Consider the following 16,020-nt stretch of genomic DNA (forward strand, 5'->3'; position numbering starts at 1 on the left):
CTGTCATTTCACATTAGAGGGTTTGGCTTCTCTGTCTTTCTTGTGATTTTCCTCCCATTTTGCTTGGTATGAACAGTCCCTCTATCTGTAGACAAAATGAACTTAACCAAAAACAAATCTGTGTTGTTTTTTCATCAAATTGTCTTCACTCAGAGCACGCTGGAGAAGAAGCACAATCGTTTTGCCCCTCTTTATCTTCAGGCTTGATGTGAAGCGGAACTCCATTGTTTAGGGTTTGATGTGAACTGTAAGCGTTTTGTGGCACTCGTGTTGGCAGGTGGTGTAATTGGGATTAGATTGAAAAGCCTTATGGGAGTTGGCAGTTGCACTCAAACAGTAGCTTGACGAAATGAAAGAGAAAGCCCAGGCCATGTTTATTAACAAAGACCTCCTTTTTAGTGGGCATGGAATCATTGTTGAAATGTGATTTTTGGCCCAAGCAAGACAAGTCCTAAATAAGTTTGAAATAGACATTTAATAAGTATTGTAATTTTTTTAAACAAACTCCAGTCATTTTTGCTTTGTGTGTGTATGTTTTTTTTAAATATTTATAAAGTTTAAATTTATATATATATATACACACAATCATATTTTGGTGTCTGCAACAAATTAAATTGACAAACAGATTTAATATATATATATATACACAGAAAGCTTATTATATGCAAATGCTTACTTTAATGTTTCAAATAACGTTTGTGAAATAAAATGTCAAAACATGGGTGAAATAATGTTCCATCATCATTCAGTGTAACATACGTATTTATGTAAAAATTCAATGTTTTTTGTAATGTCATCTAATAATTCTTGTTCTTAATATGTCTGACAAGACTTTTGGTTACGTGAATTATTGCTACACTGAATGACATTTGTTTCATTCAGTCTTTTTTTTATTAAAATAAATAATAGTTGTTTTTGCATTGATCTTTTATTTATATATTTTTTTCTTATTTATACCGAAATAAAATATATCAATGAAACAATTTATTTTATTTTTATAAATATTTCTGTCATGACAACTCTGAGGGATTTGCATGGTAATGTACATGACAATGTTAATGTATTTGGTCTTGGCGGAATAGATCTGCTACGCTGCTGCTGTGGCAGAGCAAGTACTGAGACTTGCTACTGCCAATACATCCACAACATGCTGCTGTGAGCATGTAAGAAATACTGCTGCTGCACATATAACATACATGAAATAACCCCCATACAGCACACATGAATCACCTCGTAGCAGATCTATGCAGGTGGAGCTGAGGAAGGTGTAGGGTTTCTGAACCACACTGCAAACTGCTACAGCAAACACTAGTCATATATTTGAATGCTGAGCAGCGAGCTCATTGGCTATTGATACAGGAGAGAACCAATCAGCTGTGCCATCTGATAATGATATCATTAGGTCAGATTGAGAGAGAACTATCGGAGTGTGTCATCTAGAGTTTCATGCCATATATATGATCAAACAGTAGAAATAATTCAAATGTGACTGTTATTGTTTTGTATTACATTATTATAGTTTTTGATGCCTGATTTCACTTCCTGTCTAAAATTGCGGACATCAAATTGTTCGTCAGTGTTAACAAATAAATAATTATTGGATATTTGGTGCACAGCATAGGACCTTATCAGTTTTAATGCAAATTATTGTGCCACTAACAAACTATTGTCCTGAGGGGGGCAATAGAGTTTATACATCTGTAGCATTAAAGAGGATGTGCTGTTGTTACTGTAAATTACATTGCTACAAACATGTTGACAATTGAACTTTTTTCAGCAAGATTATTTTCTCTGCTCCAAGACAGTTTTTCAGTTTGACCTGCAAGAGAAAATCAGAAAGTAAAGGAAGACCATTGATGCTAAAGAATTAGCATATTCTCACAATGTAACATCAATTTTGTTGTTTGTTTGTGATGAATCAGGTAAAAACTGGGACCTGAGCGCTGCTCTCAATGACTATGAGCAGCTCCGGCAGGTTCACACTGCCAACCTGCCCCACGTCTTCAATGAGGGCAGTTACTACAAGCAGCCGGAGCGTAGCAGCACCCCGCAGCACATCAGCAAGCCTGAGCAATTCCCGCAGAAACAAGAGGACAACACTCAGGGTGAGCAAAGCTTTCTGACAGCTACTCTTGAGATTTAATGTTGTTTTCTTAATATTTTCTTCTATACCACCTTAAAGTCGTCATGAAATGAAAATTCATGCCCTGCATTTTCTTCTTTTTCAATAATCCATGTCACTCTGGTGTACGCTACGATATGGATAAAAAGATCTATTGCTATTCCATTTTATCACAATTGTTATATGCAGAGAATAAATACAAGTTAGACATTTGTTGATTGATTTCCTTTAGAATTCCAATAAGCCCAACAACAACATCAGCTCGACCAATGGTGTGAGTGATGGGTGGAGCCATCTCTTTAATAAATGTTGTTTGGTGGCACTAGTGGTGAAACAATTACACCCATATATTTTCTATTGAGTATGAAGCAATTTTGTGTAGTATTAGATCATATATCATTCAAGACAACATACAATGACATTGGTAATGCTTTTTAAATTATTTAATGAAATTTTTAAGAAAATAATATAGGGCTGGATTTTATTTTGTTTGGATTTGGTAGGATCCTGAAAGGATTCCTGAAAAAAAAAAAATATATTATTGATTTATATTATTTTTCCTGCTCGCGTGGACTTTGTTAAATCAGAAGCAAAAGAAGTAAAGGTTGAGAAAGTTATTACATTAACAAAATTTAATAATTGTTTTTTTTTTTTTTAAATGAGGAAAATGTTTATAATAAATAGCGTATTTTCTTATTTTAAAAAAACAATCAAACACAAACATTGATTGATTGATTGTCTGTCTTATTGTGCAGTGGTGATTAATATTAAAAGACCTGGAACATTTTTTAAGAAAGTAAAATTTTAACAATTGTCTAAAATGAGTAAAAAAAGGTATTTAGTTATTTATTTATTTATTGTTTGTTTGTTTGTGAAGCAGTGATTCATAAACATTAAAATACCCGGAACATTTATTTAGTAAATACAATTTTAAGTTTTATAAAAAACAAAAAAAAATTGAAATGGTTTTCATAATTAGCATATTTTCTTATTTTTATTTATTTATTTAATCATTTATTCATTCATTCATTTATTTATATTTTTGAAAAACATGTATTGATTTAAAAAATATGGATTGATTGATTGATTGTCTTATTGTGCAGTGATGATTCATAATCATTAAAAGATCAGAGGAACATTTGTTAAGAAAGTAAATTTGTTTGGAATATGTATAAATAATTAGATTTTTCTTTCCTCTCTCTCTCTTTCTTCCAGAGAAGCGTCTGTCCCGGGGCATTTCCCATGCCAGCTCTGCCATCATGTCTCTGGCCCGGCTGCAGGTGTCAGGGGATTGTGCCAGGGAGCAGTTCCCCCTGGAGATGCCCATCTACACATTCCAGCTGCCCGACCTGAGCGTGTACAGCGAGGATTTCCGCAGCTTCATTGAGCGTGACCTCATTGAGCAATCCACCATGGTGGCCCTGGAGCAGGCCGGTGAGCCCCAAACGCTGCTCTCAGATCAGCGGCCCTTCACTGCAGTGATGATAAACACAGATTTATCATCAGTACTAATGTCAGCTTAGATTGCACAAGACCAACTCAACTGCTAGAGTCAACGCAATACAACAATGACAGAATTAATCTAATTTCTCATCTTGGATCAACAGGAAAACCAAGCAATAAACACAGACTTGCACTTCCCATACAACAAAGCTCAATAAAACCAACATTTAAAGAATACGTCACCCAAAAACTAAATTCTGACATGCTTTACATACACTGCCGGTCAAAAGTTTTAGAACAGTATGATTTTTTATATTTTTTAAAGAAGTCTCTTCTGCTCACCAAGCCTGCATTTATTTGATCCGAAGTACAGAAAAAAACTGTAAAATTTTGAAATGTTTTTACTATTTAAAATAACTGTTATCATTCTGAATATACAGTATTTTAAAATGTAATTTATTCCTGTGATTTCAAAGCTGAATTTTTAGCATCATTACTCCAGGCTTCAGTGTCACATGATCCTTCAGAAATCATTCTAATATGCTGATATGCTGTTCAAGAAATATTTATTATTATTATCAATATTTATTAACAGTTCGGCAATTTTTTACAGGATTCTTTGATGAATCAGATCAGCATTTATCTGAAATAAAAAGCATTTGTAACATTATACACTATAATACAAAAGCTTGGAGTCAGTATCTTTTTTTTTGGTAAAGAAATTATAGAAATTAATACCTTTATTTAGCAAGGATGCTTTAAATTGATCAAAAGTGATGATAAAGACATTTATAATGTCACAAAAGATTATTTTCAGATAAATGCGGTTTCAGATCTTCTGTACTTTCTATTCATCAAAGAAACCTGAAAAATTATACTCAGCTGTTTTCAACATAATAATAATAATAAATGCTGGTCCCACTTTATATTAGGTGACCTTTACTACAGTGTACTAACATTTAAATTAATAATTTAGTACTATGCACTTATTGTGTACATGTTTTTACAATGTACTTATATTTTTAAAAATACCTAAATGTAATTGCATATGTAGTTAATTTCTTTAATTACATTTATAATTACACTGTTGACCTTTCCAATACACATTAACCCACCCTTAAACCTACCCATACCACTTAACTTGTCCCTAACCTTACCCTTATCCCACCTCAATGCAGCAAAAGTGTTTTGCAATACAATATGACCACAGTAAGTACATTGTACTGATTTTTTTATGCAAGTACATAGTAGTTAAGGCCACCTAATATAAAGTGTGACCAAAATGTTTTTTTTAGCAGCAAATCAGAATATTAGAATGATTTCCAAAGGATCATGTGACTGGAGTAATGATGCAAAAAAAATCAGCATTAAAACCCCAGGAATAAATTACAATTTAAAATGTATTCAAATATAAAACAATTATTTTAAATAGTAAAACTATTTCCAAATTTTACTGTTTTTTCTGTACTTCGGATCAAATAAATGCAGGCTTGGTGAGCAGAAGAGCCTTAAAAAACATAAAAAAATCTTACTGTTCTAAAACTTTTGACCGGTAGTGTCAATCTTTTTTTTTTTAGATTGTAATTACAATATGAGGCAATAAACTTGTTTATTTATTTATTTTAAACGTAATTTATTTTCATTCTATAATAATAATAATAATAACATTTTATATTAATTAAAATCATTATTAATAATAATTTATAATTATAATTTAAATAAAATGTATTATTGCTATTGTTCATTTATAATTATAGTTGTTATTTATTATTATTATTCCATTTAAATGTAGTATTTTAAAAATTTACTCTGAATTTGTATTTATTTTTATTTATGTTTTATAAAAAATATATGTTTTAAGATTTAAAGGATATGTCATTCAAAGGATACGGATTCTGACATCCTTTACATTTTTTTTTCCAGTGAAACACAAAAGAAATTCTGATTTTAATTACAATAAGAGTCAATGACTTCACTATCATTTATTTATTTGTTTGTTTAAAACTTAAATTAAATCTATTATTATTATTATTATTAATTTGCTATTGTTATTAGTAGTATTAGTAGTGTTATTATTATTTATTTATAATAATAATAATTATTATTCTATTTAAACGTAGTATTTAAAAATGCCTTGAATATCTATTTATTTATTGCGATGTGTTATGAAATTAAATATTTTGCTGAAAGTGGTACAAAACCATATAAACTCAAAGCTTCTAAAAATTAATTAGCAAAAGATCAAGTATTGCAAGGATGCATTTCCAGCCTGTGCAAGCAAAATACTATAGCGAAATGCTAACAGGGTCGACATGGCCTCAGGGCTTTGGAAATACTTCTGGACTGTGGGAGGAAGACTCTGTCCCAAGGGAGGGCAGAGGGGCTGAGGGTGGAGGCGCTGACCTTCACCCGCGATGAGCTTTACCAACTCCAGAGAAAAGAATGGACGAATGGTCAATGCCCAGTTCAATCCACCTCAGGGCCCAGAGCTGCAGAGGACCGCTTATTCTTCCACTGCATGCCAGAAAAAAACCGATGCTTAGTGAGCTATGCATTATAACTAAGCTAAACAAATATGTATTTTGTATTCAGGGCCCAAAATGAACAGAAAAATCACAATCGACCAACACTTGGACAATCACAAACCACTAAACAGTGCCTGTGACGGTTAAATAAAGATAATTGGCTGCATGACTAGAACATTTTTAAGGTTGATTTTAGTTTTGAGAGCGTGTTGGGATGTCGGGTGATGTTTATTGGTCCATGTTTGACTTAAATCATTGTGTTTAAACCGTTCTGTAGGTCGTTTAAACTGGTGGTCCACCATGTGCACCAGCTGTAAGAAGCTACTTCCGTTAGCGACAACAGGAGACGGCAACTGTCTTCTGCATGCAGCTTCTTTAGGTGAGACTTTCAGAATTCACATTCATGTACACTTGTCACATATGTGACTCTGGACCACAAAACCAGTCTTAAGTCGCTGGGGTATATTTGTAGCAATAGCCAAAAATACATTGTATGGGTCAAAATTATCTTTTTTTTTTAATGTCAAAAATCATTAGGTTATGAAGTAAAGATGTTCCATGAAGATATTTTGTAAATTTCTTACTGTAAATATAGCAAAACTTCATTTTTGATTAGTAATATGCAGTGCTAAGTACTTCATTTGGACAACTTTAAAGGCGATTTTCCCAATATTTTATTTTTTTTTCACCCTTAGATTCCAGATTTTCAAATAGTTGTATCTTGGCCAAATATTGTCAGATCCTAACAACCCATACATCAATGGAAAGCTTATTTATTTACTTAAGACTGGTTTTGTGGTCCAGGGTCACATATATTGCATGAACACCTGCAACACCTGGAAAAAAGAGCCATTCAGTCTCAGATTTCATGTGATGTTCTTTTAAACAGAAACACTTCACTGTAGTATGTTTCTGAATAATATGGTGTCGTGTGTTTGGCTATTCGTGTTTTCCAGGAATGTGGGGCTTCCATGACCGGGATCTGGTGCTGCGGAAGAGTCTGTATGCCATGATGAAGAGCGGAGCGGAGAGAGAAGCTCTGAAGAGGAGGTGGAGGTGGCAACAGACTCAACAGAACAAAGAGGTTGGCAACTAACACCTACAATATACTTAAGTTCTGGCATGAATGCTTCGTGAATGCGTACAACCGAACACTTAGCCTTGCAATGTGTACTCCATCTGATAGTGTACATGAACACAGGTGTTCAACACATGTGCACTAAAAAGTTTAATCTTGGTCTAGAATTCTCTCCACAAGTTATGAGCGATAAAAATGACTTAGTACTCTTTTAAACTGGAGTTGCGTGTATCTATGGAAGCCTGTTTCCACCACTGAAAAAAAATAAAAAAAGGTAACGACTTCTTATCTCACAATTCTGACTTTTTTCTCACAATTGCGAGATATAAACTTTATAACATGGAATTGCAAAATACAAAGTCAGAATTGTGAAATATAAAATAGCCAGTCTTTTTTTTTTCCTTAAATATTTGAATTTATAACTCACAATTACGAGTTTTTATCTCACAATATTTTTCATTTTTAAGTTATATTTATGAGCTTTTATGTCTTTATTGGATAGGACAGTAGAGAGCAGATAGGAAAACTTTGGGTGGGGAGAGGAGGACGGGGTCGGCAAAGGACCTCAAGACGGTAATAGAACTCGGGTCGCTGCGAGCATAGTTACGCTATATATCGGCACACTATCCACAAAACTATCAACCCAGATGTACCTCATAATTCTGAGAAAGAAAGTCAGATTTGTGAGTTTATATCGGAAACAAGCTTCTATGCTTCTATATGTATCTCTAAATCCAATGAATTAGCATTAAGGCTCACTGTTATCATTTTCCTTCTGTTCTAAATCACTTCTGTTTCTGACAGATGTAAGAGTAGTCAACATAATCAACATCCTTGTACAAATGTTTTGCCATTTTGTAACTAATGTATTAAGATTCAACATCTGTTTAGCAAAAATACTGTTTTGATATATTTAATCTTTAAAACATAGTACACTAAGTACTTTTAAGTACTTTTTTTCATGGATAAACGACCGATTTCCTCACTGTACCAAATAGTAAATAGCAGTAATGCATATTATGCTAATATTGTGTTTATGGTAGTTTTGGTTTATGTATGTTTCACTTTAGTCCTGAATTTGTTTCCTTAGCTGTCTACTTTAACGAAATTAAGGAAACAAATCAAATACTAAAAAGGTTTGACCTATTTTATTTATTGCAATTTTAAATTTTGTAACTAGGCTACTAAATTTTTGCTACTATGTTAGCATCTGTTACACACGTTCTCAAACATACTGTTTTAATTTATTTACATATTATTTATTTACATATTTATTTTCATATTAAAACTATCCTTATCATATTTTTTGTATAAATAAACTACAACCCGAATTCCGGAAATGTTGGGACATTTTTTTAAATTTGAATAAAATGAAAACAAAAAGACTTTAAAATCACATGAGCCAATATATTATTCACAATAGAACATAGAGAACATAACAAATGTTTAAACTGAGAAGTTTTATACTTTTATCCACTAAATGAGCTCATTTAAAATTTGATGCCTGCTACAGGTCTCAAAAAAGTTGACACAGGGGCAACAAAGGGATGAAAAAGCAAGAAATTTTGAAAAGATTCAGCTGGGAGAACATCTAGCAACTAATTAAGTCAATTGACATCAGGTCGGTAACATGATTAGCTAAAAAAGGGATGTCTTAGAGAGGCAGAGTCTCTCAGAAGTAAAGATGGGCAGAGGCTCTCCAATCTGTGAAAGAGTGCGTAAAAAGATTGTGGAATACTTTAAAAACAACGTTCCTCAACATCAAATTGCAAAGGCTTTTTAAATTTCATAATTTACAGTGCATAACATCATCAAAAGATTCAGAGAAACTGGAGAAATTGTGCGTAAGGGACAAGGCCGAAGATCTTTGTTGAATGCCCATGGTCTTCGGGCCCTCAGACGACACTGCATCACTCATCGGCATGATTCTGTCATTGACATTACTAAATGGGCCCAGGAATACTTCCAGAAACTACTGTCGGTAAACACAATCCGCCATGCTCTGCAGATGCGAACTAAAGCTCTATCAAGCATAAAGGAAGGCATATGTGAACATGGTCCAGAAGTGCCGTTTCAAAGTGGAAATTTGACATTCTTGTTGGAAATCACGGACGCCGTGTCCTCTGGGCTAAAGAGGAGGGAGACCTTCCAGCGTGTTGTCAGCATTTAGTTCAAAAGCCAGCATTTCTGATGATATGGGGGTGCATAAGTGCATACGGTATGGGTAGCTTGCATGTTTTGAAAGGCATTATGAATGCTGAAAGGTTTTAGAGCAACATATGCTCCCCTCCAGACGACGTCTATTTCAGGGAAGACCTTGTGTATTTCAGCAGGACAAAGCAAAACCACATACTGCAGCTATTACAACAGCATGGCTTCGTAGTAGAAGAGTCCGGGTGCTGAATTGGTCTGCCTGCAGTCCAGATCTTTCACCCATAGAGAACATTTGGCGCATCATTAAACGAAAAATATGTCAAAGACAACCACGAACTCTTCAGTAACTGGAAAACTATATCAGGCAAGAATGGGACCAAATTCCAACACCCAAACTCCAGAAACTCATAACCTTGACGCCCAGAATTCTTCAAACTGATTTGAAAAGAAGAGGAGATGCTACAGCATGGTAAACATGCCCTCATCCCAACTATTTTGAGACCTGTAGCAGGCATCAAATTGGAAATGAGCTCATTTTGTGGATAAAATTTTAAAATTTCTCAGTTTAAACATTTGTTATGTTTTCTATGTTCTATTGTGAATAAAATATTGGCTCATGTGATTTTAAATTCTTTTAGTTTTCATTTTATTCAGATTTAAAAAACGTCCCAACATTTCCGGAATTCGGGTTGTACACAGCAGTGCATGTTATGCTAATATGGTGTTAGCTGTAGTTTGGTTTGTGTTTACACAGGCATGTTTCTTTTTAGTCCTCAATTTGCTTCTTTTGGTGCCTACTTAGATGTTACAAGCACAATATATGCACTTCCTTCAAGTAGTTTTGTAAGAATCCGTCTGCCAAGTGTGTAGTTTTAAAGCGTAAACATCAGCCTGCAGTTCATAATGGCTCTCCCCATAAACACCTCTGCTGATTAGCTTGTGTGTTTCCTCCACAGCTTTTAGTGTAAGAGCTTATTGCTGTTACAGCATACTGGAGGACAGGAAATCAGCAGTGTGATCGATAGCAAATCCTTGAATTCTTTATTAGCTGCACTGTTTTCATTGTCATGAAGGCCCAGAGCTCTTGAATCAGCTTCTGCTGAACGAGTATCAGTGTTTAAAGCTGTAAGAAACGAGTGGGTGTGGATGTGGAAATGTTTGTGTGAGAGGTGGAGGAGAGCGAATGAGTGGGTGTGTTTCCTATAGAACTTGTGCATATTGATGCCATTGAGATAAAACAGACTATAAAACTGAACAAAAGTGCATGTGCAGAGGAAAAAATTCGTTAAATTTTGTTAAATACGTTCAGAGGTTTTCGCTTACGTTTGTGCAAACTCCTGCTTTTCCATTTACTAATGAAATGTTTTAATTTATTTAATTATAATTTATAAATTAGTATTAAAGTAAATTATATTTATTTATTGTTTTTAAATGATAAAATGTTTAGTAATATTAAAATATAAAATGTTTAATTTTATATCAAAATAAAATTTAAAAAACATTCTATATAAATTAATAATTAATATTATATATTTAATTCTTTGTATTTCTTGAGTAATGGGTTTTTAGTAAACATGAAGTAATAATTTATTATATGAGCACAAGTGGTTTTGACGGGTGTGATGGATATAAAATGGGACATCTGCGGTGGAATATCAAGTGAAAATGTTTCAAGTAATGTTGTGGGAAATGTTGTAAATCAGCGATATATTCTCTCTGTAGTCGGGGCTGGTGTACACCGAGGAGGAATGGGAGAGAGAGTGGAACGAATTGCTGAAGCTGGCCTCCAGTGAGCCGCGCACACACTTTAGCAAGAACGGCAACTCCAGCGGAGGGTAATGCTCACCCACACACCCTCATATATATAGACAAACAGTTACATCTTGTTATGTCACATTCAGTTGCCTTTCCATTCCCACCTACTGTATAGATGTTTCAAGCACAAACACTTCCTCTTATGCAAATTGTGTAACCATTTACAACAATAGTACAATTTACATAAAATGCTACAGAATAAAAAAAAACTCCTACACCCATCATAACTTTCTCATACATACGTTACTATGTATATGTATGTAAATTTTTTAGGGCATCAACCAGTATGCCATAGGTGATGTGTAATAATTTCCACTTCAAAGTTCAAAGTTTGGATAAAATGCAGTCAAACTAATGACAAGCTATGGACTGTCCCAATAAGCCCAGCTACGGTTCCCACAGACCCACTCAATGCACTCAGACTGCCATTAGAGGCCACTAGAGATTAACTCCATCCAGTAACCTCACTTAACTCATGACCTTTAGATGGACACTATGCCATTAGACAAAACACAAAGAACCCATCAAGAACCTTCTTTTGCTATACAAGGGACTGCTATAATGCATGGAGAAGAATGTAGTGAAGCTGAGCTTATTTTGTGGTTGAAAAATCACTTTGTTTTCATTTAAATGTGTGACACTGCCACCTGGTGGCAGTGGTTGGAGCATTCCATTATTTTGGGCTTCATTCAAAATAGCATACTTACAGGTGCATCTCAATAAATTAGAATGTCGTGAAAAAGTTCATTTTTTCTCGTAAGTTATTTCAAAAAGTGAAACTTTCATATATTTTAGATTTATTGCATGTAAAGTAAAACATTTCAAAAGTTTTTTTTGTTTTAATTTTGATTATTAGAGCTTACAGCTCATGAAAGTCAAAAATCAGTTTTTCAAAATATTAGAATATTTACATTTGAGTTTCAATTAATGACCATCCATACAGTATAAATTCCGGGTAACTCTTGTTCTTTGAAACCACAATAATGGGGAAGACTGCTGACTTGGCAATGATCCAGAAGATGAACATCGACGCCCGCCATAAAGAGGGTAAGTCACAGAGGGTCATTACTGAAAGGTGTGGCTGTTCTGACGAAGAGTGGAGAGGCACAGAATCCATGTTGCTTGAAGTCCAGTGTGAAGTTTCCACAGTCAGTGATGATTTGGGCTGCCATGTCATCTGCTGGTGTTGGTCCACTGTGTTTTCTGAAGTGCACAGTCAATGCAGCCGTCTACCAGGAAATTTTAGAGCACTTCAGGCCTCCTTCTGCTGACAAGCTTTATGGAGATGCTGATTTCATTTTCCAGCAGGACTTGGCACCTGCCCACACTGCCAAAGGTACCAAAAGCTGGTTCAATGACCATGGTGTTACTGTGCTTGATTGGCCAGCAAACTCGCCTGACCTGAACCCCATAGAGAATCTATGGGGTATTGTCAAGAGGAAGATGAGAGACACCAGACCCAACAATGCAGATGGCCTTAAGGCCGCTATCAAAGCAACCTTGGCTTCCATACCACCTCAGCAGTGCCACAAACTGATCACCTCCATGCCACGCCGAATTGAGGCAGTAATTAAAGCAATAGGAGCCCCTACCAAGTATTGAGTACATATACAGTAAATGAACATACTTCCCAGAAGGCTAACAATTCACTAAAAATGTTTTTTTTTTATTGGTCTTATGAAGTATTCTAATTTGTTGAGATGTGAATTGGTGGGTTTTTGTTAAATGTGAGCCTAAATCATCATAATTAAAAGAACCAAAGACTACTTCAGTGTGCATTGAATTTATTTAATACACGAGTTTCACAATTTGAGTTGAATTACTGAAATAAATGAACTTTTCCACGACATTCTAATTTATTGAGATGCACCTGTACTGCTACACTTTCTGCTGTATGTTTTCTGAATGTGTGGAACACTGTGTCCCACAATGCAATGTGCCTCACATTTCCAATGGGAGAATTGAACCAAAGGTAATATCAGCCTTAATTTTCAATCATCTTTAAAATTGATTTAAATATATTTTTATTGATTTATTTATTTTTAACACAAATGGGAATTCTGGGTGAATTTATTGTAAATATTAATTGTTTAAAATTCGAAATTATTGAAGAGATTGTTCAAATAAAATCATAATTATATTATCATTTACTGACCCTCATGTCTTTCTAAACCTGTGTGAAGTCAATAGGGTCCAATACAGTGTTACTTTAATATTATTAATATATATTATAGTTTTAATAACATTTTGAATTAGATTTTACCTTTATATTTTAGTTTTAATTTTTATTTCATTCGTGTTTTATTTTTAATATTTTTTTATGTAATTTCCACTAGTTTTTGTTTTGTTTCTCTTACTAATTTTACTACTTCAGTTTATTCCCATTAGTTGCTGAGGCAACATTTCTAATTTTCATTTAGTTTTTTTTTTTTAATCCAGTATTTTCATTTTATTTTATTTTATTATTTTTTTTCCATTAATAAAAATATTTTGTTTGTGTTAAGGATAACAGCAGTGGCCCATTGTTTTTTGGACCTCAACATTCTTCAAAATATCTTCTTTCTTTTTTTTTTTTTTGCTCTACAGAAGAAATAAAGTCGTACAGGTTTGGAACGACATGAAAGTGAGGAAGGTTATGGCTGAAACATTTCATTTCCAAGATAATAGTTGCTTGCTAATGTTTGAAGCATTTATAATTACTTATTACTGTTACACATACTGTTTTTATTTAAATAGTGGTATCAAGTATATACTGTGTAATGTAGTATGCAGAAACAGTATGCTAGTAATCCTTCATGAATACCCATAGTTCTGAAAATAGTGGATTTAGAAAATGATTCAGATTTTTCTGAAATGTGTCTTTCAAATCCATAACCACGGAACTGGAAACACTCATCTTAAATATGAAGTGTGTATTTTTTCACTGTTAAAAGACTTTTTTCTTTCTCAGTTTCGCATGCAGAGACAACTATAAGTAAACCCCTCGTAGCCCGATTCCTCTCAAAAGTGTAACTCTGTGCCTCTGTAGCCCAGCATAGAAACACTGTTTCAACCAATAGCATGCATTTGGAGTGTTTGTTCGACCAATGGCACACAGGAGGAGTGTTTGAGTTACCTGTTTGAAAACAGTCCATAGTTTTGCAGTTCCATTTAATGACGCTACTGCTACAGAAGTTATTTCACCTTTAACTGAGCGTGTCAACCAGTACAGTTGATCTCAGGTCACAGATCAGCGTAGTGGAAACTCTGCGCTGACAGACAGCAGTTTGGTTTGGTTTCTCCTCTCAGTAGTGTCAACTGAAGCGCTGCGGTCAAAAGAGTTTCGACCAAATCTTGCTTCAGGAGGAAACTTACCTCTTACCTTTAATCAGCCTGACTGGAAGTGAAAGCATCAACCGCCAGGTCTCTGGTCATACCTCAGAGTCTTCTGGATTGGAACATATAGCTTCCTGTTTTTCTCAGAGTGATCACAGTTCTGTCTGCTCTCACAATAGTGAGCTAAAAATGAACTGGTTCCTTTTTTGGCTTGTGTAAGAGAACCAAAAGATTGAAATGACAGTTTATTCAGGTAGTAAGTGTTTCAATAAAATGTTTAGTAAGTCTGATGCAGTATTTTAAAAGCCTATAACAGTTTCAAAAGACAGTGTAACTTAAGGGATGTATTAATAAATCGCTCTGCATGATGAAGAATAGTCCGATTAGTGATGGTACTGTGCATGAAGGATATTATTTGTTGGAGAGGTTTGCCTTTTTATGCTTTTTATGTGTTTGGCTGCATTGCCGCAATGGATAAAGGAAGTTTTTTATTATGCTGGACTTTCACAGTATGACAAATATGTCAGAAGTTTTCATTTTAAAGGGATAGTTCACCCAAAAATTCAAATTCTGTCATTAATTACTCACCCTCATGCCATTTCAAACCTGTAAGACCTTTGTTCATCTTCGGAACACAAATTAAGATATTTTTTGATGAAATCCTAGAGCTTTTTGACCCTGCATAGACAGCAGTGCAACTGATACGTTCAAGGCCCAGAAAGGTAGCAATAATAATAATAAGATACAAGATGTTATATTGTTATGTTACTGAATATGAGGTATGAGATGTTATATTGTTATGTTACTATATTACTATGAATGTGACTTTGTTGCTTGTTTTCTGAATGCAGCGTAGATGTTTCGCCACCCACAGTATGAGTGTGTGTGGTTTGGTGGTTAGTACTGATAAAGTGCTTGAAATGAGTAACTGTTAATTTTTTTTTAAAACATACAGTTCCATTTCTATTATTATGTTTTGCAAAAACATAGCATTTTTCACATGCTATGCATGCTTTGCATGGTATTTTGAAAAAGTAGAAGGCATATGCAGTAAGCTGGAGAATTGTGGCCATTCTAAGGTGTAGTTCATTATAATAATGGATTTAGAAAATATGATTTATTATCCAAAATTTCTCCTTCAAATTTTTAGGCAGTTTTATATAATCTGCCAAGAGAATTCTAAAGCTCACTTGAATTAGTTGTCAATCTTTAGACGTAACATGGTGAATTGGAAGCTACTGTGCCTTGCTTTAACCAATAAACAAAGAATCATATTGTTTGTCAACTATGTCACTGTATGTGTATGTCTCTCCTAAAGGGTGGATAACTCAGAAGACCCAGTTTACGAGAGCTTGGAGGAGTTCCATGTGTTTGTACTGGCCCATGTTCTGAGAAGACCTATCGTGGTGATCGCTGACACCATGCTCAGAGACTCTGGAGGGGAAGGCAAGTCTCACAATCCAAGAACTCAACCACATTTGCTATACCAGCTAGAAAATATGAAGTTTTTTTTTTATTCACACCACTAGAGGGCTTCATAGTGTTTTCTATTTAAAACCTTTTTCAAT

General features: G+C 34.3%; 1 protein-coding gene across 1 annotated transcript in view; it reads left to right on the forward strand.

Moving 5' to 3' along the window:
* Positions 1–16,020, forward strand: part of LOC306867957 (OTU domain-containing protein 7A-like) — an 82,602-nt gene that overhangs the window by 52,639 nt on the left and 13,943 nt on the right. The window contains exons 4-9 of the mRNA XM_079413915.1: positions 1,923–2,105; positions 3,338–3,556; positions 6,368–6,469; positions 7,047–7,174; positions 11,045–11,157; positions 15,771–15,898. Coding sequence (XP_079270041.1) covers positions 1,923–2,105; positions 3,338–3,556; positions 6,368–6,469; positions 7,047–7,174; positions 11,045–11,157; positions 15,771–15,898 — 873 coding nt within the window. The remainder of the gene's footprint in view (positions 1–1,922; positions 2,106–3,337; positions 3,557–6,367; positions 6,470–7,046; positions 7,175–11,044; positions 11,158–15,770; positions 15,899–16,020) is intronic.

This window comes from Barbus barbus (assembly GCF_936440315.1).
Source record: "Barbus barbus genome assembly, chromosome: 50".
NCBI classification, from domain to species: domain Eukaryota; kingdom Metazoa; phylum Chordata; class Actinopteri; order Cypriniformes; family Cyprinidae; genus Barbus; species Barbus barbus.